The 20154-nt window shown below is 48.0% G+C and overlaps 1 protein-coding gene and 1 pseudogene across 2 annotated transcripts; one reads left to right on the forward strand and one right to left on the reverse strand.

The window, feature by feature from the left end:
- Positions 1–2093: 2093 nt before the first annotated feature.
- Positions 2094–4754, reverse strand: LOC125527579 (lipid phosphate phosphatase 2-like). Of its 2 annotated transcripts, XM_048692099.2 has the most exons (8): positions 4229–4754; positions 3790–4100; positions 3589–3676; positions 3359–3468; positions 3184–3277; positions 2877–3065; positions 2716–2775; positions 2094–2499 (listed from the first exon to the last, which is right to left on the reverse strand). In XM_048692099.2, the coding sequence occupies exons 2-8, from the start codon at positions 4033–4035 to the stop codon at positions 2312–2314; spliced, it is 975 nt and encodes a 324-aa protein (XP_048548056.1). In that variant the 5' UTR covers positions 4036–4100; positions 4229–4754; the 3' UTR covers positions 2094–2311. The 2 variants fall into 2 exon arrangements, with proteins under 2 accessions (XP_048548056.1, XP_087386372.1); XM_087530246.1 differs by lacking the exon at positions 4229–4754 and having other exon boundaries at positions 3790–4128.
- Positions 4755–16560: 11806 nt separating this feature from the next.
- Positions 16561–19124, forward strand: LOC125533081 (uncharacterized; annotated as a pseudogene).
- Positions 19125–20154: the final 1030 nt, after the last annotated feature.

Here is a 20154-nt window from a genome sequence, read left to right on the forward strand (position 1 = left end):
TTTTGCAAACACCAGGGGGCTGCCCATCAATATTGATGATACTGATATAGTTGCCATATCTAAGTGTCTACAGATCAAATAAACAATTCTGAGTTTCAAGAGATCAAGTAAAAACAATTCTACCCATAAGCAACGATGATGCTGTGGTTAGCTTTACATAAATAGACATGTGACGTCTTTTAGATCTACTAAATCACCATTGTCTTCATCTTCCTGGCCCACATCCTTCACTTGCAGTTTGTTCTTATGGATATTTAGGAATGATAGGTGTTGCATCAAATTGTAGCTTTCAGAAAACATCAAAGCAATCCAAAACCTCCTTGAAACTGAGATAGATATGGGGAATCATGTAATACATAACCAGATGGAGTCTCGAGGAGCCTATGTAACATTCTCCGTGGCAGGGCTAAACCAGAAATATTTTTCTTGAGTTTGCCACTAAGCAAGGCTGAACCATATAAAGTTGTCCTTTCTCTAGCTCGAGGTCAGACCCTCCTTTGTATCCCATGGAAACCTACAGCCATTCATGTCTGGTATGTCTCCATAATCGAGCAAAAATTCATGTCTGGGTTATGCTTTGGTTTCCAGTTTGTTGTTGCTTTGAACTGATAGTAGTTACGCCCTCTGTTCCAGTTTGATTTAAACTTTCAAAACGTCTTATATTTAGGAATGGAGGTTGTACTACTTGAGAAATTGTTTTTCTGTACTGTAATACTCAGAGGGGTTATTTCAGTCTTATAGCTCTGAACTAATGCTACTCTAGCAATTATTGCTCTCCTGCTACCTCAGTACTCCCTCCGTCTCATAATGTAAGATGTTTTTTCGACACTCCATTAGTACTCACATATAAGATTCATTGGCCTGAATTAGTTAATTGGTTATTGTTTATTGTTCATACAATTGATTGCTCTGAATTGTTATTGTTTTATGACCTTGTAAAGGTGCCGTTCCAAGCTCCATTAAATGTTGAATGTTCACAAATAAACCAACAGTTACAGTTTTATTTTGCTTCGAAAGCGGGCTAGCCTATTTGCAGCGGTCCAAAATAAATAAGTAGACCAATACGCCAAAATGTTACAAACAGATTTGGTCCTTGAATCTGTCTATCATCATCCTATTTGCAATGCACCTGTTTGTGGTAAAACCTGTAGGTAGCCGTACTGCCATGATTTTGTCCAAAATTGTCATGAATATATTGGTCATCATTTTATGATATATGGAGAATGATGTTCTCTGATTTGCAAAGTTAAATTCTACAGAAGGACACATTCATACTATAGAATATTAGTTAAGCTTTAGCATATGGATGTCATTCTTTTTGTACCATATGTGTATATCAAATTTGAATGCGATTTGTTTACTAGTAAGTAGCTGTTGCCCGCATTTCACATTTCCTTCAGAAAAAAGAGGAGGAAATGACCAGCTGAGAATCACAAATCTGGGACCTCGGACACTACAGTGTTTCATATATCAGGCAGTATATTTAGAATGGTGAAAAACTTTGAGTTGTTCATCAGATGAATCATTAGTTGAAAAATCAGATAGGTTTTCATTTATGGTTTTGCAATTTCTGGTTGCACACACCTTCCATTGATTTATTTAATCTTTTCGCTTACATTCGAGGCTTTTTACAGTAATGCCTTCAGACCATATACAAATATCCCTGCCGCTGTTTTTCTTTTTCATTCGCCAAATGCTCAAATATGTGTACATGTATCGTTTGTCATACTTTTGACCACCTTAGCTCAAACATGTGGACCCCGCCAGTCATAATAGGTTGTCAAAACACGGCAGCGATCAGACCATGCCCCTAAATCAGTCGGGTTTTTTGTTAAATTCCACAATAGCAGTGGCTATGTGATGTTTTTTCAGGGTGGCTATGTGTTGTATTTGCCACAAAAATGCTTTTTATGTACTCATCGCATCCCCTCAATTGGTTGCATAAGCTTTTTCGAAAAGATATGAGCACTAGTTAACTCCCTCTTCGTTCCCTTTTGGGGCAGCTAGTCAATTCCTAACATGTTAGGTTATGTACAAAATACTTATTTTATTTTGATGCAAGTGATAGCAAAAGTATATACTGCATTTGCATGAACAGAAAATGCACTTGTTTAGGACTAGATCAATGGATTGATTCTGAAAACTCAAGGACTAGATCTACTTCGGTCCGACCACGAACCAAATCGCGCAATTTTATTTGTCTTTACAAGAAACATATACAGAACAAGAGTTCTACTAGTACCTACCTACCTACAAGCTGATGTCTCTGATGGTGCGTGCCTGCCCCCATCCCCATGGTGGTCGTATTCAGTTACCAAGCTCTGCCGCTGCCAGCCTCCATGTTATCCAACGCTCGGCCATTGGTTCTCATCTCCATGGAGGTAACATATTGTACCACGGACAGATCATGCGGCAGCACCGACTGATGGGCATCTGTTGTTCCTTGGTTCTCAGTTTCCGGGTTAGGATTGTGATGTTGGAATGCATGAGGCCACAGCCCTGAAACAGAACAGGTAACATTTCACTTCAGTTATACTGTAGTTGTGAAAAGGGGCTTCATTTCTGTGCATCTGACAATGGCGGAACAAAGAGCAGTGGCATTGTGTATGCACTAACAATCCAGAACAAATGTACTCATGTGGATGTGGTGGTTGCTTTATATATAAAGCGAGGAGAAAACCTATTTCGTTAATCCAGAGTAAATTATAAATGTACCGTGTTTGCTAGCCGGATGCGGGAAGAACTGCAGATAGCAGAACGAAGCAACAACCAGCCCTGCAGAGATACACCCACATGATCAGCAGTCTGTCAGTGCGATCTTCAAGAGATGGAGACACTACTGAACTTATAACGGCTCTGATGGAGTTGGAACGTACCAAGGATTCCACCGGCAAACACGTCCTGCCAGTGGTGCCAGTAGTCTGCGACCCGCGACACGCCGACCATGGCAGCGAAGAGCAGCGGCAGGATCACGATGCAGAGCTTGGCAATGTGTCCGCCCCGGTCAAACACCCTGATCTTGCCGGCAAGGTACCACGACAGGAAGCCCAGCCCGGCAAAGGACCCTGCATTCCATACCAGATGAACATGAGAAATGATCTAGAAAGATAACCAGTTCATGCTACAGTGCAACTCAAACAAGTTCAGATGGTCTTCAGAATTGCAGATGGTGGCCAAGCTTACATGAGGTGTGGCCACTGGGGAAGCTCTTGTGCCCTTCTTTGATGACTTTCGCGTCTCCGTGGCATATGACTTGTCGAGTGACCGCCTCGTAGTTCTGAAATGGCAACTGGATTCAGCATGGCAGATGTTGAAGAAATGGAAAGCTCTGACGAAGCAATTGCGGAAGAGAGCTCACCGGCACCCCGTCAGGAAAGCATCGATAGTAGAAGTTGGGGCGGGGTCGGCCGACGCCGTCCTTGATCGCGTCGGTGAGGACGCCGGTGATGAGCACGGAGAACAGCAGGCCTGCAAATTTCACCACACATCTTTCAGAGCTGATGACAAGAGCAGTGTTCTGAATGAACTGACGCAGTTGCAGTCTGCTGCAGCACAACAATTAATGGTAGCACTGCAAGGATAACCTGCCTAGTATGGCGTGATGCAGGTCGTAGGCATTCTTCTTCTTGACATAGATGGTGGCGAAGATGAGCATCGGCAGGATGACGGCGTATATCTGCAACCATCCACCGGAGCCGACGACGAGCAAGGTTCGTCAGCGGAGGAAAAAGAACAAATTTTGCAGAGATAAGGAAGATATGGTAGGTGGGGGTGGATGGGGGTACCTACCGGGACGGCCCAGACGGGGATGGTGTTGGGCTTCATGGGGTAGCGGAGGTCGTCCATCATGAACTCGGCGACGAAGCGGTGGAAGGGCGTGATGAGGTTGAGCACGACCTCGATGGCGGCGAGGAGGAGCAGCACGATCCAGTCGTACATGTGCCGCCGCGCCATCTTGGCCCCGTGGGTCCTCAGGTACGGGGGCGGCACCCCCAGCTGGATGGGCGCCGCCGCCGCCGGTCCCGGTGGCGGCATCTTGGTCTCCGGCGCGGGCAGGAGGGGGGATTCGATAGATTCGCCGGGAGGATCCTCTTGCGAGCCTGCGGGTTCCATCCGGGGTTAGCGGGGAGGACGGGGAATTCGTGGACAGGGCATGTGCGGGGAGGGAGGGAGACAGACGGAGACCGCAAGTGCGTAGATGACAGGTGCAGTGACGACAGGTACTCACGGGAGGGCGAACGAAGAGCGGAGATTCCTCCTGCCGGAGCCGGCGGTCCGGAGTCAACGGCGGCGTCAGGGACGAGCAGAGCACCACCACCACCGCCTCCTCCTCCTTCCCTGCAGGGACAGCGGCCGCGAGCTTGACGGCGGCGAGCCGCGCGGTCTCTGTTTCTTGCTTGCCTCGGCGCCTCTGTTTCTTGGATTCTTTGCGTTTCTCCGCCCTCTGGGGCTCCGGTCCGGTGCGGCGGCTCCCGATGTCGAACGCCCGCCGCCGATTTCTGCGTATCTGTTTCTCGAATTGATCTCGATGGATGATGCTTCCTCGCGTCTTCCGCGTGTGCTTTTCTCGCCTGAGAATGAGAGGATGGCCAACTGGGAGCGGCTGGCACGGGGGAGGTGTGCTAGGCTAGGCTAGGCTAGGGCGGCTGGCCCATCCATGGAGACTGGACTGGTTCGGGTTGTTGGAATCGAGCGCGTCGTGGGCTGACTTGCCGCTGCTCGTGAGCTGTGACGACGACGATTTCGGTGGTGGTTCGCCGGCCAGGCGCGACCCGTCAACGTAAGCAAACAATATCTTCTGCGGGAGATAAAATCATAAAAATGCTTTCGTTATCTGAGATTTATTATGCGTCGACAGACACTTCATCTTCAAGGCCAAGTCAGCTTCAGAAACTTCGCCGGTGAGCAATCAAGTAGAGGGTCGACACGCCGTCGAGAGGAAACAAGAGAATATCAAATTTCAAGTGAGCGCAGACAACATTCATACGTGCGAAACGGTTAACCCACTGCGTTTTGACATGTTTAGGGCATATGTACAATGATTGATAAAATAGTCTTATCTTAAGTTTTGCATGTAAATTAGAAATAACAAAAAAATATGTCTACAATGGGTCATCTCTTAGTCTTATCTTTAATAATTAGTTGTTCCTAAAAATATGATGAGACAAATTGTGCTAAGAGATCATATCTTGTCTTCTTTTAAATAAGATAAGACAAGTCTTCTCTTATAATTTCTCTCTCCTCCATCTCATCATTTATCCTACGTGGCACTCTTAAGATAGAATCATTGTACATGCCCTTATATATTATACTACGCACTTGCTTTTCAACACGGTAGTTGTTTTTGAAGAGTATATTCATATGATCGAGTCGCTTTAGGATCTGCTAGTTTAATAAAAGAGTAAAGGTTAGTTCTTTTGACAGCTTAAAAAATAGGGCGACGCTACACGTCCGCCGGCGAAAATTCAAAAAGGATCTGCCACCTTTCTAACCATTGGATTGATACATTAATTACCGTCCGATCTACCAATGTAACGTAAGCAGCCACCCTTTGCAACAAGAGTGGTGTTTCTGCAACAGTCTGCTTGTTGCAATTACTCAAGCCTGCATTTTTTATTTTTTGCAACAGATATTTTTTTAGAAGATCCACCGCCTCATGAGTCGTTCGATTGCGTGATACGAGTTGTTCAATTATCTTGTCTAATTTCCCGCAACGATGCTCTTGTTGCAAGATCTGCTCTACTCTGATTTCCTGCAACAAGATCTTTGTTGTGAAACCTCATCTTCTATAATTTCCTGCAACAAGACCCATATTGTAAAACCTCTTCTTCTCTAATTTTCTGCAACAAGGTCTTTGCAAAAAATGCAATAACGTCTTTCACCGCGTCTAATTTTCTGCAACATCTTCCGCCGGGTCTAATTTTCTGCAACAAGATCTTGTTGCAAAATTTGCAACAACAACTTCTGTCGCGTCTAATTTTTTGCAACAAGACCCTTGTTGCAGAAATTGCAACAAGACCTCCTCCGCGTCTAATTTTCTACAGCAAGACCTGTGTTGCAAAAATTGCAACAAATTTGTTGTTGCATATGAGCTCGAGGAGGCGAGAGCCATGAACGTCGGCACTCCTCCAGGACGGCGGCGACATCGAACGGCGAGCGACGACAGATGCAGCTCCAGAGGCGGGCGGTCTGGTCCGGCGGCTTCTAGCGCAGGCGTAGCCGGCAGGCAGCACCATGGTGGCCGGCTTCCAGCATCTACGGACCAGCCATGGGTTGCTGCACCAGTCACCGGCCATGGAGCGCTTCTCGTCATGGACGAGATCAATACTTCACTGAAGAGACGCATGGTGTGGAGGCATGCTGTGACTACAGAGCTAGATGTAGAGGATGAATGAGGGGAAAAAAGGAAACGAGTGGCTTACAGTGAAGATAAGAAGGAAAAAAGATACACGGTGATGGCCACATGGGACGTGTGGCGTGCGTATGAGGCGGCGGATGGAGCGGTAGAATCCGCCGGGTGATAGTTAGCGTTTCCCTAAAAAATAAGCCGTCCTCTTCTCAGCTTTTTCCATAAGCCGCCTCTATTGTTCATTGAGGCTTCTAAGTTAGTTATGGAATAACTAATTTAGAAATCTCAACAAACTTAGAGGGTGGCTTATTTTTTTAAACTGGTGAGAGGCAGCTTAGTTTTTAAGCCGCCCAAAAGAACTAGCCCTAAAATGTACTGAACCATCACTTTCGTGTCACAACTCTTGGAAAACCACCACTTTACAAAAAGTGACACTTGCACCGAACCAACGAATTGATGGTGGTAAAAACACTAATGGTAAAATGCTAATTGGAAGGTTTGAGCCTTTTTTTTTTGCTAACTCAACCCGACGGGTTGGTCCAGCCGATTGGTGACGTCATCAAACCACTTAGCATTTACTATTGATGTTTTTTGCCACTGTTAATTCTTCTGTTCGGTGCAAAGTTCCACTTTTTGTAAAGTGGTGGTTTTCCGACAGTTGTGACATGAAAGTTGCAACGGGCATCTGCACATTCCACTGTGGTTAATTATTTTTGCTCTTTTCATAGGGTGGTCAATAATTTCTGCCTTGATTTCCTGAGATATCGAGGGAATATTCGTCATGCCTTCTCGATGTTATTGGTGGGCACTACACTATAAATAACACATGTTCACGGGCAATGTGACATGAGGTGATCCACAATGATGTTAATATGAGTGCAGTATTGTTTCACATCGTAGTGTTTTCGTCTTCCTCAACATGCATCTATGCACCTTTGTTGTAAGGTCCTTGAACCCTCCCGGGTTGCAAGTGGGTATGCATTCTTTTGTAGATCCTTTCAACACTTTTGACGTGTACATATAATATGGTACCGATATTTGTTCTACAGAGAGCTTGATATCCATGTAAGGTAATATTGTACTTTTTTGTGTACTATTTTCATAGCGCCATAATAATAGGCTTATCTGAGATTTTACTGTCATTATAATGAGAGATTTAAAGTTGATTTTACTCATGACCGACGAGTATGCTTCTTCATAGCCTAGCTTTGGATTTTTGAGTAAAACCTTGTATAACAAGGTATGCTTCATACCATACAACAACATTGTTTTGATTTCTTTTCACCTCCGAACAAATTTCCATTTGTACCACACATATAATTGATAAATTGGAGCTAGTTTGTTGTCGCTCTATGTTATGATTATTGCATAATTGATTTCATCCATGCAGCACCCATTATCAACTTTCATACCTACGCTTTTTATCATTGTTGCTCTCTTTACAACTACTATTACTGTAATCTTTTACTTCACTGCAACACCGTTCCTCCTACTATTTCACTACTACTGTTATCATATCAGTTTGTTACAAAAAAAATTGTGCCAAGCAAGTTATCTATCCAGTTGTGATTAAATTGACAACTCAATTTTTAAGGCGTATAAACATCCTTTGACTCCCTTTATGTTGAATCAACAAACTTGGGTTAAAAGACTTCCCTCCAAGATTGTTGTGGTCTCATGTACTTGTGAGTCATCACCATAGCATGACAACTTCCTGACTTCAACATCGAGTCGTCCCCGAACAGGATCTACTCGCCGGCGTCACATGGGCTTTGTCAATGATGTGCTCGTGGGGCGGTGAGAGGAAGAGAAGATGAGTGACGGCTAGGGTTTCATGGTCGTATGCATAGCCACCTCTGGCGCGAGCTTTGACAAATATATTAATGTATTAGAAAACATAAATCTAGAACAAAGACAAAAAAGTTAAGAATAAACATGCACACATCAATTGACTTAGACTTAACTAAAACCAAATATAAACCGACTGTAATCTATCCACGATCTTAGAAAAACATACCACATACATATAAGGCAAATGGTTGGGTTGTCGAGATGAGCTTTTAATGATTTTCTGAGCTAGATCATTGTGTTCACTGACGCCCTAAGACGGCACGACAACTATGCAGTGCAAGAGCTCCTATTTAGCGAGCTATGCGCTGAACAAGGAGGGAACACGCACCTCATGCTCCTCCCGCACGTGTGTTTGGGCCCGCTCATGAGCATGGCGAGACACCCCTATTTTTTGATTTCGTTTTTTTTTCTTTTTTGCTTTTCCTTGTTTAAATTAATTCAGTATTCCCAAAAAGTTTTACATTGTGAAAAAATTGCAATAAAGAAAATGTTTGTGAAAAAATATTAGGGAAATCATAAAAGGTTCACGGATTAAAATACTGTTCATGACTTAGAAAAACTTTTTGCGTGTTTAAAATAGTTTCACGATTTTGGAAAAATTGTTTGGGAAATCAGAAAATGTTCATGATTTTTTAGAAAATGTTAATGTATTCAAAAAATGATCGCGTATTCAATAAATGTTCATGAATTTGAAAACTTTGTGTAAATTCATAAAATGTTCAGGAATTGTTTAATTTTTCACAAAATTAAAAACAATCATCAATCCAAAAATGTTCATTAACTCGAAAAACTCTCATGCATATAAAAATATTTTCTTAAATAATTTTCGTCAATTTATTTTTTTTTCTTCTAAATTTTTAGAAAATATTTACATATTCAAAACAAACATTAATAATTTCAAAGAATGTTCAAAAATTTGTAAAACATGTTTGCAAATTCGAAAATGTTTACAGTTTCGAAAAATGTTCTTGAATTTGCAGAAAATGTTCGTGAATATGAAAGATTATCACAAAATGAAAATAAATTGGAAAAACTAAAATGTCGTAAAATGAAAATAAAATATAAAAATAAACATGGAAAACGAAAAATATAAAATTACAAAAGAAGAAAAAACAAATAAACAAATGGATCAGGAAAGGTTGTAAAACCTGCTGAAAACCGGTGGGATTTTTTTTTTCAAATGGACTCGCTATCTAGCGCAGTACGCGCCAAATAGGATCCGGCATTTCCGTGACCAGTAGCAGTTCCGTGTCAGCCATATCCCATGTTGGATGGGAGATTTATGTCTGGTATATTATTCTCAGACTGTGGTCGGGCTACAAGAGAGACGGACAACTTCGACAAACTACGTCAAATAGAAGGTACCGATTCCTTATAATATTTTAATTCTTAGGCACATTGACATGGTTGTGACTAGGACAAATATATTATATTTAATTTTATTGTTTTGGATAATCGTGACTAGCAAATTTTTTGTTTGAAAAATACTGAAAAATCACATGAGTATATTCTATTAGGAGATTTTAGCATGTGAGCTATATTAAAAAGGACAAAATCAGCATTAGTATGTCGTTTGAATGCCGCATATATGGTCATAACATAATCAAGACTCATGGTTATACTTACGAACGAAGCATGACTTAGATGATTAACTTCCATTTCTTTTGCAGATTATTTGGTCCTTAGATTTCTTCGTGGAACCAACCTCTATGCGACAAGGTGTGGATACGTGCATTCATAGGACTGGGTGTGTTATGCGCATCTGTGTGCGTTTCTGGAAAAAAACTCAAAGTTATATTTACCATGAAAATAAGTCTACAAGTTTCTTTTGAAGTATTTGGATATATATTAATATAATCATGTCTTAGAGCATCTACAGCCGGATACACCAAATCCAACCCTCAAACGCCGCGAGCGGGCGCGTCCACTGTCAGTGACCAGTCATATGCCTCAAATAATATCTTCCACAACCGGATACCTCAATTAAGAAACCTCAAATCTATACAATTACTTGCAATGTGAAACCTAATTTAAGCGGGGCTCGTCCGCCTCCACCGTGCCCATGTCTGGCGGCCGGCTGCACCGTCAAAGCGTTTCCCCGGTCACGGCGACACAGAGTAGGACATGTGGCATAGACCGGCTCAAGGAACTCAAGGCGCCGCCGTCTCCCATGCCGTACTCTTCCTCGTCGAAGTCCGGAGCCTTGACGATGCCGGTCGATGTGAGGTCCACGACGGATCCGTCATGGTCGAAGGCCACATCCACCATGACACGGCTGTGACACTCGGTGTTGCAGCCCATCCAACGCGACGGAGAGTGCGACTCCGCCTCGCTGATGTCTACTGTGAGGGTTATCGCGGCCTCCCGCACCCTCTGCCTCGAATGACAGGCACACCGCGCCATACACTCAACGGACGGGCCACGGATGGCCTCATCATCCGCGCACCAACAAAGGGGTTGCGCATTCGCAGACAGAGCGGACCGCCTCAGGCGAGGCAGCGTCGACCTGCCTCGTGTCGGATCCACACACCCTTTGGGTCGACGCGATGGATTTGCAGCGGTTTGAGTCTGACCGTTATCGGGCATTCACCTCGAGGGGGCGGCGGAGCGCAATGCGGACAATCATCTCCTCCTCGGGCTCGACTGGAATGAGGTCAGGTTCATGGATCGACCGATGGAGGACTCGGATACATTGCCCGCCATGCTGGAGAAGGCCGGAGATCGCGCCGACAGGAGCTTGGGTGGAGGAGTGGATTGTAAGGGAGTAGAGTGGAGTGGCTAGGGTTTGATCCGAGGAATGGATGAAGACGATTATATGTGGAGTCGGGGTGGGCCAGCTCCGATGTGGCAGACGTGTCGGGTCTCCTCATATCTGCTTCAGGTTTGGGCTGGATATGAGGGGTACCGACCAACCCAGACGTCTGAGGCCGGTTTAAGGCGTCCGCCTGGGTCGGTCTTTTTTACGTGTTAGTGAACAGGCCATCCGGCTTTGAAGGGCCTGCTGTAGATGCTTTTATTCGAGATTTCCCTTGTGGCAGAATCATATAATGAGTAAATAATGGAAACATTCCTTTTTACGGTTCGCCCTAACAAAATTTGTACGACATGAGAACTCTTGAAAAACTACCTGATGGAAAGTGACACCGAATCGTAGCCAATGACGCATCTCAGCGACTAGCAGCAGCAAGTCAAAACAGAATCAAGGAGGCGGAAGTTTGGATTATCTACCGGGCTGCACTACGCGTACGTCGGCTGAAAATTAAGAAACATCAGCCGCCTTACCAGCCGTGTGATCCGCAGGTGACGGATGGCGTATTTACCTCGGGTGCAGAGGCTGAAACGCTCTAATCGGATCAGCCCGACGCGCACTACTTGGATTGGCCGGCTCACTACAGAATTGATTAACGAATTTCTTGCGGAACACCTAGAGCAGGAAAAAAAAATCGTCTTTCACCTTTTTGCAACATACACAATGTTGCGGAAGGATTTCTGCAGCAGAGATTGTGTTGTAAAAATTTTATTTTTTGGTCTTTGTCATTTTCAACATCGGTAATATTACGAAATACTTTTGCAATATAGGTAATGTTGCGGAAATTTTTGCAACAAAGGTCATGTTGCAGAATATTTTTGCACAGAGATTGTGTTGGAGAAAAGATCGCCTTTCACCCTTTTGCAACATTGCCGATGTTGCGGAAGGATTTTTGCAACAGATTGTGTTGCGGAATATTTTTTTTGTCTTCACGATTTTTAACTTTGGTGATGTTATGGAATTTTTTACGATATAGGTAATGTTACAGAAATTTTTGCAACAAAGGTCATGTTGCAGATTTTTTTTTGCAACAGAGATTGTGTTGGAGAAAAATCGCCTTTCACCCTTTTGCAACATTGACGATGTTGCGGAAGGATTTTTGCAACAGAGATTGCGTTGCGGAATTTTTTTTTGTCTTCATGATTTTCAACTTCGATAATGTTATGGAATTTTTTGCAATATAGGTAATGTTGCGGAAATTTTTGCAATGAAGTTGATGTCTCAAAACATCAGAGCACAACTGTCGTTCGCCACTGTTTGCAGCATCGTCAATGTTAGCCTCCGCCACCGGGTACCATTTCCCTTTTACTATGCCCCTTTGCAACGACATGTCGCATCATATCATCAGCATTACGGTTGCAACATGATCGGCATTGTGATCACAACATCAACGGCATAGCGATTGCAGGAGCATCGCCAATATCGTCTCGCCGTTGTTGCAGCATCATGGGCCGGCTCGCCGAACAACCATCCACGCGCTCACAGCATCAATCACTCTTGCCGGCCATGGCAGCAGCAACGTGTGGTCGGCCATGGGGAAGAAGCCGAAGCTACTTCTCTACTCAAGTTCACTTGGTGTCCTACTAGCTTACTAGTATTAGCTGACTAGTATCGTGCGAAGCGCTGAATTTCAAAGACACAGTGGTGTAAGCGCTGCGTACAGGACCATGTAACTGAAAAGGTACTATCCCCGTGTGAACGGACGCCCAACATAAAAATTGTGATCGGACGGTGTAGCGCGTGGTGGATGCATGCGTAAAGTCGGCCGGTTGTTTGGAAGCTTTGCCGCTACGCGTCTTCCGGCGGATGTATTAGAAACATCGGCCGCATGGAGCACTGTTGGATGAGCACCCTGACAGCCGTTTGATCTAACCATCGCACGCACGTGACCACCTCTCTACTTCCTGCAACAACCGCTCAGTTTCAGAAACAGAATCCCTTCTTCGTCGTCCTTCCACAGCTCCGCCCAGCGCGGCGGCAGTCGCCGCCACCGCAAAATCCTTGCCGCCGATGCGCCGGAGAACTAGTGCTTGTCGTGCTCGAAGGAGTTGTTGCTCCTCCGTACCAGCCCCGCGAGCAGCTGCTAGCTCCCATCGAGCACGACGGTGGTAACCTCTCACGCCCGACGCTTCTTTTGCGTTTTCTGCAACCGGAGCTATGTTTCTGAAACATGCCTCATGTTGCAGTGTCTGACCACCCACTCTCTAACGTCGAGCGCTTCTGCGGCGCTGCAACTCGGGCTATGTTTATAAAACAAGACCCTTGTTGCAGAAAAGAAAACCTTCACAACCAAAACTTTTCTTTTCTTTCTGAAACAAAAGATATGTTACGGAAATCTTTTGAAACAAGACCCCAGTTACAGAAAAAAAAACCTTCACCACCAATTTTTTTCTTTCTTTCTAAAATTAGTCTTATGTTGCATAAATCTACTGAAACAAGACCCTTGTTGTAACAAAACGACTCCTCGCGCGGGACTGCCTTATGACCAGCATGGCTGCTTGACCAGGATTGATCTAACGGCTACACAAGTGGCGGACGCTCGCGCACGCATCAACTGGTTGAAGCTAAGCTTTTCCCTTCAAACAGGGCCGGCCCTAGCATCTTAGGGCATCTCCAGCCGTTGCCCCCCCCCCCAGGACGCATAAAAATCGCCCCCTGGGGGCGAGCCGGCGATACACTTGGCGCTGGGGGCGGTTTTGTGCCCAGTCGTCGCCCCCAGGCGCCGAAATTGGCCCACTTTGCAGCCCAATTTTAGCGAATAAAGGGCCCATATGGGCGAGAATAGGCCCATATTCGGCGTGGTTTCGCCGTGTCTTAGCGTTCAATTATCAACACAATTATTTCTTATCACATATTTCATCACAGAAAAATCAAATACTTCAACAAAATAGTACAACAACAAATAGTTCAATACAAATTATATAGTTCAACAAATAAAAACTCGTATTTCATCACACGGCGTCCCCCTTGAGCCTCCATAGGTGCTCAATCAGATCTTTCTACAGTTGATGATGCACCTGTGGGTCTCGGATCTCCTGACGCATACTGAGATAGGCAGTCCAAGTTACCGGTAGCTGGTGATCAACTTCGGCTAGAGGACCCTGCCTGTAGTATGGTTCAGTGTCAAACACTGGGTCTTCTTGCTCGCTCTCGATGATCATGTTGTGCAAGATGACACAGCAAGTCATAATCTCCCACATTTGATCTTTGGACCAGGTCTGAGCGGGGTACCGAACAACAACAAATCGAGATTGGAGCACACCAAATGCCCGCTCGACATCCTTCTTGCAAGCCTCCTGAAGCTTCGCAAACTAGGCGTTCTTGCCTCCTGCCACAGGGTTTGAGATCGTCTTCACAAATGTCGACCATCTCGGATAGATGCCGTCAGCTAGATACCCCTTGTTGTATTGGTGCCCATTGATCTCGAAATTCACCGAAGGAGAATGGCCCTCAACGAGCTTGGCAAAAACAGGAGAGCACTGCAGCACATTGATGTCATTGTGAGTTCCTGGCATACCAAAGAAGGAGTGCCAAATTCAGAGGTCCTGTGTGGCTACCGCCTCAAGCACCACACTGCAACCGCCTTTGGCGCCTTGGTACATCCCCTGCCAACCAAATGGGCAGTTCTTCCATTTCCAATGCATGCAGTCGATGCTTCCAAGCATCCCAGGAAATCCTCTTACTGCATTCTGGGCTAGGATCTGAGCAGTGTCTTCCGCATTGGGTGTTCTCAAGTATTGTGGCCCAAACACTGCCACCACTGCTCGATAGAACTTGTAGAAACACTCTATGCTGGTGGACTCGGCCATGCGCCCATAGTCGTCGAGTGAATCACTGGGAGCTCCATATGCAAGCATCCTCATCGCTGTCGTGCACTTCTAGATGGAGGTGAATCCAAGAGCGCCAGTGCAATCCATCTTGCACTTGAAGTAGTTGTCGAACTCCCGGATGGAATTCACAATCCTGAGGAAGAGCTTTCGGCTCATCCGATAACGGCGCCGAAATGTTCTCTCGCCATGAAGTGGAGCATCGGCGAAGTAGTCGGAGTAGAGCATGCAGTAGCCTTGGAGACGATGCCGGTTCTTTGCTTTCACCCGCCCTGGCGCCGAGCCACCTCGCCGCGGCTTTTTATTGCTCGCCAGCAGCTGGGCGAGGGCGGCGAGCACCATGAGATGCTCTTCTTCCTGGACGTCGGCCGCGGCTTCCTCCTCCAGCAGCGTGGCGAGCTCTTCCTCCTCATCCGAGTCCATCGCCGAGACAGGCAAAACGCCGAACAACTTGCGCTCGGTGGGCGTGTACCCGTCGTTAAACCGCACCTCCGCGGCCGGAAACGCCCAACTGCTGTGGGAGGGGCTGCCGCGGCGAAGCGCTGCTATTTTCCGGCGGGGAATGGCTATCTACCGGAGTAGGGCGGCGGCCGTCGCCGGGATATAGCTAGTGGTGGCCGAGGGCGCGAGGGGTGCGAGGCGAGTCGGGGGAAGAAAACCTTGACTTTTCCCCTATCGGTGTGGGCCAGGCGTGCTTTTCCCTAGCGCCGGAGCCCCCAACTGCTCCCCAGCGCGCCGGGTTCGGCCTGTGACCGCCTGGCGGAAAAAATGTCCGAACCGGCGATTTTCGGCGTCCTGGGGGTGCGACTGGGCCGTTTTTTCGGCGCCGGCGCCGAAAAAGTGGCCTGGGGGGCCTGTTGGGGGCGCGGCTGGAGATGCCCTTAGAAGCCCTTGTGCGAGTTTCATATAATGGGCCCTTATAATATACTTAATTTTTTTTCCAGTGAAGGACTTAGCACCGTTTCCAAATTCAACTAATTAATTTACAACTTAGATCCTTTATTTTTCTCACAACCGATGATAATTGCTTTTTTGGAACATTATGACAAACAAAAAAAAGGAGAGAGCACCTGAATTCCAAAATCTTGGTTTTGGAGTAAATTAGAAGAAATTTTATGCTCCATCCATCCAATAATAAAAATTCATGCAAGGACACAACCTGCATAATTTACATGACTGCAATTTGAACAAAAATAGAGCAATCAAGTAGGTTAAACATCAGCAATGGCTTATCATGAATTTTGATTATTACGTCAACTCATCATAACAGAAATAAACAGGCAAAGATCAAAGAATTGAGATCTAAAAATTACCTGGAGGAGCAATGGCTTGATTGCTTCGCTTGAACAGTGCCTGGACTTCACGTCTGCATCGCCTGCCCTCAGACACTGACCACAGCTCTGTCGATGGACGGCCATGGTGTAGGTTGCTACTCTCGCGTTCTTCCCAGGGGCCAGGACAAGGATGTGTCACCGGCTGGCCAACGTCCGTCGGGGTCCTTTGGGGCAGCGAGGAACCAAAGAAATTCTGATTTTGAGACAGTTTACAGGATGCGAGGAACCAAAGAAATTCATTGATTAACTTTGGGAATTGGGGCGCCTCTTAGGAATTTGGGGGCAATTAATTGGGAAAGAAGACGGAGAACGGAAACGAACGAGGGCGTGATTCAAGGAGCCAGCGAAGGAATCAGTTCGTGCGTGAATTTTTTCTTTCGTAATGGGCCAGACCTGTTTCTCTTGTGTAGTAGTCTATTTTTCTAGAGATATATAGGCCCCTGCTGAGGCTGGGCCCTAGGCCGTCGCACTCCTCGGCATGGCCCAGGGCCGGCCCTGCCTTCAATCAATCAATCAATCAACCAGCCTCCAGATTCCCACCATGGACATGGATTCACCGCCGCCCAAGCTAAGCATGGACCGAGGCGAGGACAGAATCAACACGCTGCCCGAAGATCTCCTGCTCGAAATCCTCGAGCGCCTGAACCTACGCGAGGCGGTCCGCGCCGGCGCAGTCTCGACACGGTGGCGGCGCCTCTCGCACCAGCTCTCCCGCCTGCACCTCAACCTCGGCCACATCCCCCGCGCCACCCTGGAGAAGATGATGGACGCCTTCACAGGCGCAGTGCAGAGCTTGCCGGCCAGGAGCAAGTGCGAGCGCGACGGCAAGACTTATCGTGCTATCAAGACACTCGGCCTTGGCTTCTACCTGTCGGCTCCTCACCTGAGCTCCATAGGCACCGCAGTCGAGGACGTCGTCAGTCGCGGCGAGATCAAACGCCTTGGGTTCGGCATATGCTCGCCATGTCGGGGCACTGACCCGCTACTGATGGCCGAGTCGAGCAGGAGCTCGTGTCCTTCTCCCGTGCCTACCCTGTTGCCTTCAGCTGGCTCACGAGCCTTACCCTCGGTCGCATTGTGTTTGGACACTCCGACGTCACCGACCTCGTTAGCGCTTGCGATAGGCTCAAGATACTCAGCTTGAAATCCTGCAGGATGGTTGAGCATGCCGTGCTGAAGATTGACGCACCGTGTTCCGGGATCCAGGAGCTCGAGTTCCTCCGCTTTAGGTGCGTGTGGATCGAGCTCGTCTCTACCCTCAAGCTTAGGCAAGTGCTGTGCCAACGTTGGCGCTTCAAAAACCCTCTGGTGCGCATTGGCTATGTTCCTGAGCTTCGTAGCGTAGGCCTCGCTTCTCGTGCCAAGGCGTGGCAGGCGCCATTCGCGCTCCGGGAGTGCCTGCCAAGGTGTGCCGTGAGCCTGTGCAAACAGAGTTTCAATTTTTGCTCCCAAATGGTAAAGTTAATTTCTGTGCACAGCATGAACTTCTTCTGTATCCACTTATCAGAGATCATGTTTTTTTTACCAATTTCAGTTCTGTATGTGTGTTGCTCTTGCTGCAGATTTGGATTCATTCCGAACATCCCAAGCACCTCACTGCTATATTTAGAAACCTGACGGATGTGGGGCTTTTCTCTATTACTCCTGTGTGTGGTCTGATGTGGACCCTGTTTCCTGCAGAATTTTACGGTATGGATTTTACTTCATCAGTTTTTTTAATTTAATCCACATCGCAGTCTGGATGTGACACATTCTATGGCATTTTAATTTCTGGAATATTCAGCACCAACAACATGTCCCATATCAGGAAGTTGGTTTGGTTTTCACTCTAATGTATCACACATCTTCTATATCTAAATAGCTAGCCCCCACTAACATATTTCTCTCAACATGCAAGCATGCCACATCATCAAGCAACATGCATGGCAAAAGGCCCACCACAACATACATTCATGCACATGAAAATGTCCACCTCAACATGCATATATTAGATATTTTACAATACATTAATCAAACACAATAAAGCATATGGATTTGCAATTTTAGTTTTCGTAGTATCACTATTCACGTCCCATAGAAATCACATATCATGGAAATGTATTGCAAATATTCCCGCAACAACGTGGGGGGTATCATCTAGTATTTGAAGTAGTGCATGTAGGACGCATTGTCATTGGGATATAGGGGACACACGACTTGTGTAGGAATGATCGTGCAATGCATTTTTGGTTCGGGTGAGTCTAACCCGTGCTGAGGATGGCTCTCCTCTCTCCCTCCCCTCCCCCCTTCCCGTCCTCCGCCTCCCCGTCCTCTCCCCGTCCCCATGGCTTGGGGCTCCCCGCGCCCCTCCTCCTGCCGTTGCCGCCCCTTCCCCTTGCCGCCCCTCCTTCCTCGCCCTATGTGGCGTCTCTCTCTCTGGCCGCCCCTGGATCTGGAGCTCGGAACAAATTTTGGGCCTTGTCATCGGATGTGGCGAATGCGGAGCCCGGGCTGGAGGCTAGCTCTCCCTCTCTCCCCCTGGTTTCTCTTCCGGCGGCTCCTCTTGTGGCGGGCTCGTCGGCGGTTGGCAGGGTTCGGAAGTTCGCGCCGGGCGGTCGGGGCCGTCCGACGGTCTGTGCTGAGGTGGGGATCTCTGGTTGGTTCCAGGTGCGGCGCGGTCGGAGATGGAAGCGCTCGGAGGCGCTTTCCTCGCCGGGCCGTGTGGTTCTTGGAGGTGCTTCTCCTCGGTCGGGTCGCTCTGCTCGCTCTTCCTGCTCCCCGCCGTCCTCGCCGTTGGTGGCTTCGGCAGGGCCGGCGCCGCGCTCGGGGCTGGCGTCGTCGGCCGCCTCTTCTCCCTCCTTAACCCTAGATTCGTCTCCGGTGCGGGAGGCTCGTGGGCCCTCCGCTCCACCTCAGTTGGGTCGTTCTGGGCCGATCGTTTTAGCTGGGCCACCTGCGCTGTCGTCTTTTTCTGAATTCCCCCTGTCTATTTTGGGCCCTGGGTCTGGCACGGCTCTCGTGCCTTCTTCTGTTCTGGTCAGCCCGGCCCACGCTTCCCCCCCAGCCGGCCTGGCTTCCTCTGGGTATTTATGGATCCGTAAGGGCTCGCCCCCCCCCCCCATTTCTAGGTTTTCCTGCCTCCCACTCTGACCTGCGCCGCTATCATTTTCGCATCCCCTCCTTCCGCAGATCCCCTCCTCCTCCACCTCTCTCCCTCCCCTTCGCGGCTGTTGTCGCCATGGATCGCTCACGCGGGTCGTCTAGCGAGGCGGTCTCTGGCTTGAAGCGGCGGCAGGAGGATGCGGGCGACGGGGCTGTCGATCTGGAGCTCGAGGCTTCCCTCCGCTCCAAGCTTGAGGCTGAGCAGGTGGCTCGGCAGCAGGTGGCCCGTGAGCGCGAAGCTTGGGCGGCGGGGCCTGAGTGGCTCCAGGGCGACGTGCGGGCTGGGGCGGCGGCGCCGGCCACGGCGGGCTCTGGATCTGAGGCTCCCGGATCGGGCAGATCTGGGGCCGATCCATGGGAGGTCGCGGCGGCTGCCGGCGGCTCTGGCCCTGCGGTCCGTCCTCCTCCTCCTCCCCCGCTTGGCCCTGCCCCCATGGCCCGTGGCGGCGGCCGTGGCCCTGTTTCGTCATCTGGGTTCGGTTGTCGCGCGCTGGGTCGTGGGGGTGGTGGTTCTGGCGCCCCTGGGCATTGGTTTCCGTCGTCCGGCCCTGGCTCGTCCTCTGGCGCCTTGGGTGATGGCATCCTCCCCCTCCTCCTCCTCCCCTTCCGGCCCGCCCTTCTCCCCCGCCTAGCCAACCACCAAACCCTAACCTCACGTGCTTCGCTTGTCACCAACCTGGGCATTTCCAATTGCGTTGTTTCAATCCCCCTTTCTGCCTGATCTGCCGCGAGGACGGCCACCTAACTGTGAACTGTCAAAATCGCCGCAAACCCGCCTCTTTTGTGCACTATGGTCAAGGCCTACCTGGCTGCTCCTTCTTCGCGCTCGACAGCGAGATCCCT

This window comes from Triticum urartu, chromosome 1A (genome assembly GCF_056163025.1).
Source record: "Triticum urartu cultivar PI428250 chromosome 1A, HENAU_Tu73, whole genome shotgun sequence".
Lineage (NCBI taxonomy): Eukaryota > Viridiplantae > Streptophyta > Magnoliopsida > Poales > Poaceae > Triticum > Triticum urartu.